At 40.6% G+C, this 9,953-nt stretch overlaps 1 protein-coding gene across 3 annotated transcripts in view; it reads left to right on the top strand.

Annotated features, from left to right (window-relative positions):
• Positions 1–822: 822 nt before the first annotated feature.
• Positions 823–9,953, top strand: part of fnbp1l (formin binding protein 1-like) — a 65,374-nt gene continuing 56,243 nt past the window's right edge. For all 3 annotated transcript variants that reach the window (XM_034080763.2, XM_034080762.2, XM_071202941.1), the window contains exon 1: positions 823–1,016. In XM_034080763.2, coding sequence (XP_033936654.1) covers positions 993–1,016 — 24 coding nt within the window. In that variant the 5' untranslated portion in view covers positions 823–992. The remainder of the gene's footprint in view (positions 1,017–9,953) is intronic.

The raw sequence follows: 9,953 nt of genomic DNA, 5'->3' as shown, positions 1-9,953 counted from the left end.
CTGATGGTCACTCCCTAAAATAAAGCATTTTTTTAACAGTTTTTATGGGACACCACAACTTTATTGCATGTCTGCAAAAGCAAATAAGTCAGCGAAAATATTTAATTAAGGCTTTCAAACCTAGTTTTTTGTTGGAAAAGTTAAATGGGAAAAGTCAATAATGTATAATAGTCTACTATACTTCATAGAAAAATGATATGTATAAAGTAAATGTATGTGTGAAGCAATGTGTAACATTAATTGCGAACAGAAATTCCAAATTTGGTCTTTCATTTAAACTCATGAAATGAATTCTATGCCAAAAGACAATCCCAAACCAAAGCAACAATTATAACATCTGCGGTAGGTCTATACATTAAATAACTACATTTTCACTGAGAATAAGCTCATCAAAAAGCCATATGCAAGCTGTATCCATTCCACCTATTTGTTTTTTGAACACATACCAAAAGACGTGTAATTAGCTTGAATGATTTGGAAAATGTCAATGAATTAAAAATGTATGTTTTTATCAAGAGTATTTTAGATTAATAGCTATATTTGGCTACAGTAACGCAAAATGACCAGCCCACGTTGATGTAAATCACCTAGATTCAATGACAAAATGTAAAAAAAACCGAATAAACAATTACAATGATGAAGAATAACAACTCCTGGAAAATTGCAGTATGCAGCACTATAAATTACATACAATACATGCTGTGAATTGTTGCACAAGCTCATAGTTTAATCTCTTTTTTATTTATTCATGTTTTTGTTGGTCTTATCAAAACGATATAAGAATACACATATTTTTGGGGCCACTGTGATCCATGATTCCTGTTTTGTGCAGCCCTGCTGATTCAGGCGGATAGAGCTGCAGCAGGAGGAGGAGAAGGAGGAGTGTGTTTGTGGGCAGACAGTCGCAGGACCAGAGTCCCAGAGGCAGTTTAGGAGAGTCTGAGCGGGGAAATCAGCGTCCAATACGGGATAACTCAGAAGAGGGATCCGCGATGAGTTGGGGAACGGAACTCTGGGTATGTTTAAACTCTTTAAACTGTGTTTGTGACTAAGTGTTTGGCTTGTTTGCGGTCTGTCCTGGTCCGGTCAACACACCGACTGTTGTGAAACCGAGTGGAAGAAAGGTGCCGTGTTACCTTTTAGCTTTGTGTGAAAAGGCGAGTGGCTAACATTGACGCTAGCTGGCAGGCTGTGCAGTTAGCCGGCGAGGCTAAAGCTAAAGCTAATCCGCGGTGCACCTTAACGGCTGTGACAGCGGCGGAACAATAGGCTGCAGACACACGGGCACGGGAGCCGGGGCGGGGGTCACGCTGCTTTCTCCACCTAGTTACTTATAAACTTGAATTATATAAAAACTGCTGAATTGATGTTTTTGTTTTATTGGCTAGTTACAAAGTTGTATGTTGAGGTTTATTTGAGTGTCACACCCTGTTTCAAGGAGAAGCTGGCAGGGATTCCCGGTAGCAGAATCCGTCCTGTTCGGTTTACCTAAAATGAACATTACCTTCAAAGCTACTGGTTTATCTGAAGGGCATCACATGGCCCTTTGTTGCCACTTATCCAATCTTTTGTCTTAACTTCCATGTAATTAGAAGTAGCTCATGAATCAGCCGATACAACTCACTTCCCAATGTCTACCCTGTATTTCTGGTTTTTATAATTGAACGTGTAGCCAAATACAAATTAGTCATATACTCACATTTATATTACTTAAATCATGAGTTGCTACTGCTCTTTTCTATATACAGTAGATATCAGATTATGTGAACATGTCTTTTTCAGTTAGTTCCTTGAGCAAAATTAGATATTATGATCTGGTTTAATTTTGTGTTACAGCATAGAGATAATTTATGTAATATGTTTAAATTAGAGTCATATGACATACTGTGTTTTTTGGGGTGTTGGCCTGCACAAGCTGTTGCAACCAGAGAGGCAACCAGCAGCAGCATCCTCTCTCTGTGTGTGTGTGTGTGTGTGTGTGTGTGTGTGTGTGTGTGTGTGTGTGTGTGTGTGTGTGTGTGTGTGTGTGTGTGTGTGTGTGTGTGTGTGTGTGTGTGTGTGTGTGTGTGTGTGTGTGTGTGTGTGTGTGTGTGTGTGTGTGTGTGTGTGGGTAAATCCCCCTTAGATGATACTCCTCCAGCTGACCTCAGTGGTTATTATCTTCAGTTTAATATAAGCTATTTTTTTGCTTGCTCAGCCCTCACATGTAACATGACTATGCTGCTACAGACAAATAGATAACTGTTTGCTTGTCTGTGATTCCAAAGGATTGCATACATAATACAAATGTGATTTTTCAGTGTTTGTTATCTTCCATTCATGTTATCCATCCCTTTTTAATCACTTTATTTCTGGGATTTTTAGACTGTTTCTAAAGGCGTAATGTAGTTTCAGCCAATGTGTTTATCTGAAAAATATTAATTTATAGTTTTCTGTTTCTAGGCCGTTTGATTTAGTTCATGAAAAGGTATCCGTAGCAATAATGGTATAACAAGAAACGGGTATTTAAGCATTTAACCAATCATATTTTCAGATGTCAATATTTTGTTTATTTACTAAAGCTCTATATCACATACAATTCTTGAAAATAAGCTCTAAGAGAACAATCCCAGTGTGAATCAATATGACAAGAAAAGCAACATTATAGTTTTAGTAAAGCTTTAGTAAAAGTGACTACATTTTAAATCTTTTCGTCAGTGCTGCAGCAAGGCTAATCATGATCTGTTGAGTGGGGGAACGCCTGCTGACGGGTCGTCATAATCCCCCCCAATCCAATGATGAGATTAATGTGTTGGTTGCCTGATGTCAGATTACACATGATTGGCTGCCTGATGTCAGATTACGGATTATTGTCCACACATCGGTTGCCCCCTCCCCTCCTTGGAGATGCTGTACAGCTCTCGTTGCCTTAAGAAGGCAGTCAAAATCCTCAAGGACCCACACCACCCGGGTAACGAGCACTTCGTACGGCTGCGCTCAGGCAGGCGCTTCCGTACCATGTCTTCCCGGACAAACAGACTCAAATTCAGTTTCTTTCCCAGGGCCATATTTGCACTAAACGCTGCTGATATTTAAATTATATAAACCTTCCGTGCAATACGAGGGGAATCGTGCAATTTAATTTATCTATTATTTATTTATGTACATATTCCCTTTTTTAAGTCCCATTTATTGTTTTTATAGTTTTTATAGTGTCTTGTTGTTTTTATATTGTCTTGTTGTTTTTATATTGTCTTGTTGTTGCGTGTTGGCACCTTGAGTCTGTTGTAATTTCGTTGTACTTGTACAATGACAAATAAAGTTCTATCTATCTACAGTGGGGTGTTAAACTACTGTGTTTAACAGATGACTGACTATCTAATGTCAGATGTTATACAATATTGTCTGTCTAATTAAGTAGTAGGTGATTGGCTGTCTGATCTCAAATGAAACCTGATTGGCTGTCCAATAGAATATATTACAGTCTTTGGCCAAATATTGATTGATTGATCAAATCAATCAATCAAACTTTTATAAAATGTGATATTAAATAAAAAATCTAGAACCAGTACATTTTCAACATTTTAGCTTGAAATGAAATTATGATTACACCAAATAGCAAAACAAGCTTTTCTGTGTTTTATTTAACAATTTTGAGAGGCATGTTATGGCGCATTTCCACTGCAGGGCCTCACACGGCTTCGTACGGTATAGTTAGGCCTTGGTAGGCCAGGCTCACTTTATGCTGCGTTTCCATTACAGTTTAGGAACTGGGGTAGTAACTATAGTAACGCAGTGTAGGCGGAGCCGTGACGTCATCTTCAATGCGAAACACAAAGGCTGCGTCTCAGGTCGGTTATTTTCATTTCCTCGCTCCTCAGTATCACCGGAAATTGATTTTGTCTGCGCCATGTTGAGTAGCGTCCCATGGCGCTTATTTCTGCCGGAGGATCGAGGAGCGATAATGGAGGAGCAATAATGCAGGAGCGATAATGGAGGAGCGATAACCGAGGAACAACCAGAACATCCTCCGGTGAAATCCTCAGGCACTCGCTCCGCCCCCTTACTGTGTATCACTCACTGATTGGACGATGCACTGATCTGATGCTTCTTGACATGAGAGCAGTTTCCCAGCGGAGTGAGGAAAATACATGAAACTCACGAGAGTCACTCCTCAGTTTATACTGTGTTTTGTTTCAATTCATGTATCATTTAGTTACAAATATGTGATATATCTGAACAACAAAGTGGTCAAAAATCATTTTATTCATTTATTGGAAACATTTTCATGATCGCTTTTTTCGTTTATTCATTTTAAGAATGGCGTTTTATCTTTTTTGAGAATGAGTTCTTATTTTATTTATTTGGGTCTACAACAGATGATACAAATGTATATGTCAGTGTAAATGTGTACTAACAGAGGCGGGGGTGTGTGTGAAAACAACAGGGACAGAGCTGCTGTCAGACATCAGCTGTGCGGTGCCATCACAAACGGACGTCACTTAATAATAATAATAATAATAATGGGTTCCATTTATAAAGCACTTCATATTTGAATTCAAATCCCAAAGTGCTACAAGTAGTGAGCATGAACAGTATAAATAAACATTACACAACACGGTAGAATTTAATAAAAAAGCAATACAAACAAATAAAAAATAAATAAAAGGGTGATAAAAAGGTCTAGGCAAAGGCTCTTTTGAAGAGATGGGTTTTGAGTCCTTTTTTAAAAGCCTCCACGGTGTGTGGTGCTCTCATTTGGTCGGAGAGAGCATTCCGCAGGCTGGGAGCAGCCGAGCAGAAGGCCCGGTCTCCCATAGTACGGAGCTTAGTCCTGGGGGGTTTGAGGAAATTGGAGTTGCTAGAACGGGTGGTCCGCAAGGAGGTATGGGGGGTGAGGAGTTCCTTGAGGTAGGGAGAGGCAGTTCCATGGACACACTGGTGGGTGAGGACGGAGAACTTGAATTCGATCCTCAGTTCCACGGGTAGCCAGTGTAGTGCTTTAAGGATGGGGGTGATGTGATCATATTTGCACACCCTCATCAGGATCCTAGCAGCGCTGTTCTGAATGTACTGGAGCCTCTGGATGCTTTTGTTAGGGATCCCGATGAGGAGTGCATTGCAGTAGTCCAGCCTGGAGGAGACAAAGGCATGGACCAGCTTTTCGGCATCAGACAGAGTGAGTGTGGGGCGGAGTTTGGCGATGTTCCTGAGGTGATAAAAGGAGTTCTTGCACAGCTGTTTACTTCACGTGACGCTCCGGAGGAAAGGACATTCCATTGCTCATAAAACTCATTTCCCTGCTTCTCGTGGTTTCCTTGCGTCTCTTCATGCTTCCCTGGTGGGAGGGACTAAACGCAGGGAAACGACGCAAGTGAGGGACGCAAGGATTCCATTTAATCGACCTGAGATGCAGCCAAAACCAACATCAGCCGTTAGCTGTTAGCACTCAGAGCTCACAGCTCCTCATATCTGTTCAGAAACTAGACAAAAGTTAAACAATTACAAACCACAGACTGCCTGTGTCATGGAGAATACAGTCGCTGGTTTATTTATGTCTGTATAGGCCGTTGTTGTGAGTGTGGACGGTCGGAGCATATATAACGTTTGCTTAGCCGATCTCCATTCAGAAAACACGCATTTTAAAAGGTTTTTCGCCTGCCGTCTGTCTGCAGACTTGTCAAAGCATTAATTCATGGTTTTTACTAACCGGTATCAGTATGTTGTTACTTCGGCATCATTTTGAAAACGTGTATTACAATGAAATCACGGTAAAATATGTTCATTTTGTTGTAGTTGTAGCCCCCTTGTTAGCGATTCTCTCTCTAGTTTAGCATATTCAGCCCGGTTGTTGGCCCGGAAAGAACCTGGATTTCGGAGAGCCAGAAAAACTGTGATATAGTACCTGCTAGCAGGAACTACCCCTAGTGGAAACTTAACAAAAAACGGGCCGGGTTTGGCACGGCACGCTTAAACCATGCTACGTGCTGCAGTGGAAATGCGCCATTAGAGGTAACAGCTCATAGTAGCAGAAATATGTTTTATTCCTTAATTCCTATCCTTTTTATCATCGTATGAGCCCTCTGTTTTTGAAGGTGCCACAAAGTACATTCCAACCTTTGTGATTGTAAACTAGGGCTGCAACAAACGACTAATTTGATAATCGATTAATCTATCGATTAATGAAATGATTAATCGATTATTCGGATCGTTAAGGTTTTAACTGTACTACTACTTATATCGATACTGCTTATCGATCCGGTCCTTTTAACGATAGTATTAACGGTTATTTTGACAAGAAATAAGGTAAACTAACTAAACAAATTGTGAACAAAACTAACATCGCTTTTTATTTTAATTAAATGCATAATATTTCACATCAAAAGAAACAACAATGTTTTAACAAATCATATTAAATAATCTGATGACAGAACTGTAAACAGAATAGCTGAAACTTTAACAAAATAAATAACTCAGTTACCTCTAATCATTAACCTATGTTTTTATAACTGAGTTAACTCTGTGTGTTGCTGCTAGCATACATAACACCTGACGTGGAAACGTTACTCGTGGACGGGGCTACAGAGCTGCTAGAAAGACAGTGGAACCCGGTGTATTTCTCCGTCTGGATCTGGAGCACTTTTGCTAAATGTTTAGACAAATTGCTCGTGTTACCGCCCTTACATGATAAACTGTTATTGCACTTTTGGTAACGAGCATTGTCCACATCGAGACGGCTAAAGTTTAACCATACCTCGGAGCGCGTTCTCTCCGCCATCTCCTCCGTGTGTGAGTGTTGCATGCATGTAGCAGCTGCGTGTGTGTGTAAACTGCCCCGCCCCCTCGCAAGCAGGCGGGGGAGAGATCTCTCGTCTGAATTGGGAAGATCGAAAATACATTATAGACGCATTTTGTAGTCATATTGCATATTAGAAACGGAGTTGGCGACACTAAGACTGCGATATAATGTTTATGTAGCAATAATACATATGACATATGTTTTAAATGTCTCCTGTACCGATAAAAAAGAGCGATAACATTGGAGCTTAACGGGGTGTAGAACACATGTGATGACGTCACCAACGAATCGACGACTGAATTAGTTGCCAACTAATTTGGTAATCGATTTTAATCGATTAAGTCGATTAGTTGTTGCACCCCTATTGTAAACCAATGCAATAATCATTTATGGTTTTTACAAAAAGCATTATATGAACAGAAAGTGTCTCGCACTCAAGGCAGTATTATTATGTTAAATTAAGCTTGGTGCCTTTGCTTTTCCTCTGGCTCTAACCCAGGTCTTTGAGACATCAGTGATCACAAAGCAAGCGAGGAACATCCTATTACCGCGCTGGCTTCCTGCCCTCCCAGACACACACATAAAGTAAGAAGTGTTGGTCTGAATTAAAGCTCTGTGTGCTTTTGGGGTGTGCGCTCAGTGCCGGGATGCTGCCATGCTGTGTTCTGGTCTGTCTGGTTGAGGTGAGCCGGAGGCCAGCAGAGCAGAGCAGCCAAGACTGACAGAAGGACAAGAGGTTGACGGGTAGTCGTCTCACTGATCGGCCAAACTCAAAGACAAGGATAAGAGGATAGAGGAGGGAAAGGTAGAAGACGGTAAAGGCTTTAAACGGCTGGCTAGACTCTTGATTTTACTTTGAGTCTGTCGGCTGTTAAACTGAGAGGAGACTAAACACCAATTGTGGAAACTCTGATTCAGAGCAGTGAGCAGGTTTTACCCTCTTGCAGATGAAGGGGTCACAACAGTTTGCCTTTCTTTCCTTTATCTGGTGTGTGTGGATTTTGAAGAGGCTTATTACTGTGTTCCCTCAGGTGTTCCATGCGAGGTGTTGTTGGAGAACAGGGTACTGGGGTTATGTGCAGTGTTGTGCTAGTTACTGAAAACCAGTAACTAGTTACCATTACTAGTTACTTCATTTCAAAAGTAACTCAGTTACTTTACTGATTACTTACACCAAAAAGTAATGCGTTACTGTGAAAAGTAACTTTTTAGTTACTTAAAAAAAGGGCTCCCATTAATGCCCTTATAGCCTTCATTTCAGTACTGTTATTGCATTGGAGAATAATACAATCTGTTGATCAACTTGACATGCATTATATGCAATCTGGATTGCATCGATATTAGCTGGCTTTCCATTTTTGTATATTCTTTCTCCAGGTAGTTGGAAAAAGTTTTCCGTCCCATATGCCGTGTGCCGCCCGGACATGCTATCATGCTAACTAGCTCCCTGAAAGCGGGTGACTCCACTGTAGCAATAGCCTGCATGTGTTCTACAACATACCGTGCAATGGCTTTATCGACTTTTCCCTGGCTAGCAGTCCCTCGGTTAAAATCCAGCCGCTGTTGCTGAGGTGCAGGTGGAGTGGAGTCGGCTGAGTCTCTGTGGTCTTAGCTACTAGCTTCGTCCCAGCATGTTGTTTTTGCAGATGTTTTAAGAGATTTGAATGACTGGTTTGGGCAGTAGATAGGCTCTTTGACCCGCCAGGACACAACTTACATTTAACTAAAACGTTCTTTTCTTTGTGCTCGACAAAAGTGAAATAGTGAGAATATCTCCAGGTGGAGACACTAGACTTGAGCTCCGCCGCCGCCATGATAGTCTTGTTAGTAAACAACACAAACACGCCCACAGCCCGTCTCCGCATGTGACACAGGAAGTATCTAAGTACATTTACTCAAGTACTGTACTTAAGTACAGTTCTCATCTCTGTTCACCTGGCTGTTGACTATATAAAAAAACTAACGCAGTAACGGAGTAACGCACCATGTAGTAACGGTAACTGAGTTACTGAATTTAAAAAGTAATGCGTTAGAGTACTAGTTACTGCCAAAAATAACGGCGTTACACTAACGCATTACTTTGTAACGCGTTAGTCCCAACACTGGTTATGTGCAATCATTTGATACTTCGAGCAAGAAGGTGGTTTGTATTCTTGGCATCAGGTGGCCACTGTCTCAGACAAGGCTGCGCAATATCCCCACTCCCGTTTGTGATATTTATAGATGCATATATGAAAGCCTAGCCTACAGTATATTAAGGTTTTACCGACCACAGGGTAGCATCTCTGCGGCTTTCACATTGTGTTGTCTTCCTTTATGGCACTATCTATTAAGATAGGGCAATATATTGAATATTGAAGAGACATTTGAAGTGTTGTTGTTTGTGAGACAAAGAACATCTTAATATCAAAGTGATCTTGGTGTTCTTTTTTCCACGTGTGACTCGGCTAGTTTTAGTTGTCTCACAATCAACCCTTGCAGTACTTGCACCATTTAATTCATTATTCAATCTATCAACTAGAAAATGCATTGACAACTATTTCTCTTTTCACGGTTGGACAGCTGATCTGACAAAACAAGCAATTTTGAAATGCTAAACAGTTAACCGATGACCATGGAAGTTCGTTCAGCAGCATTAGTGAGGCAATACTATAAGGCAATACATCTAAAAGTGTCTTCTAAATGCAATTAGGTTAGTCGATTGACAGATAAATATGCTTTTGAAATGCTATTTTCAGCCTCTGAAATATGAAAAGCTAATGGCGGATTTGTGTGTGTCTTGATGGCTTTTAATAAACATATAAAAGCTTTAGACATTCACAAATGGTTTGTTTTTCATGTCTTTTTTGTCGTTGAACAAAACCTAAAAATCTCCTAAGCCTGCCTTAACTACTGCCAATATTTCTGTCTAACCAAAATCTTATTTCAAAAGTAAATGACTCAGAGACGAGGGAACCCTGGAGTGCCAAAATGTTTGTTCGAGGGTTTATGAATCATTCCTGCTATACCTCATATCTTTGACTTGAGAGTATGAACGATTCAGCTCAATAAGTTCCGCCTTGAGCCACCATTTTCTGTATCTGATGGTCAGGTGTTCCTGTTGTTGAGTTGGGCACTGGTCTGGATCTTAGCAGGCCACAGTGGGTTTGAATGAAGTCATGTTGAAGCTGAGGGC

Source organism: Pseudochaenichthys georgianus, chromosome 4 (assembly GCF_902827115.2).
Source record: "Pseudochaenichthys georgianus chromosome 4, fPseGeo1.2, whole genome shotgun sequence".
NCBI lineage: Eukaryota > Metazoa > Chordata > Actinopteri > Perciformes > Channichthyidae > Pseudochaenichthys > Pseudochaenichthys georgianus.
Note: the sequence above shows the minus strand (reverse complement) of the source record. Positions and strands in the feature narration are given on the sequence as shown.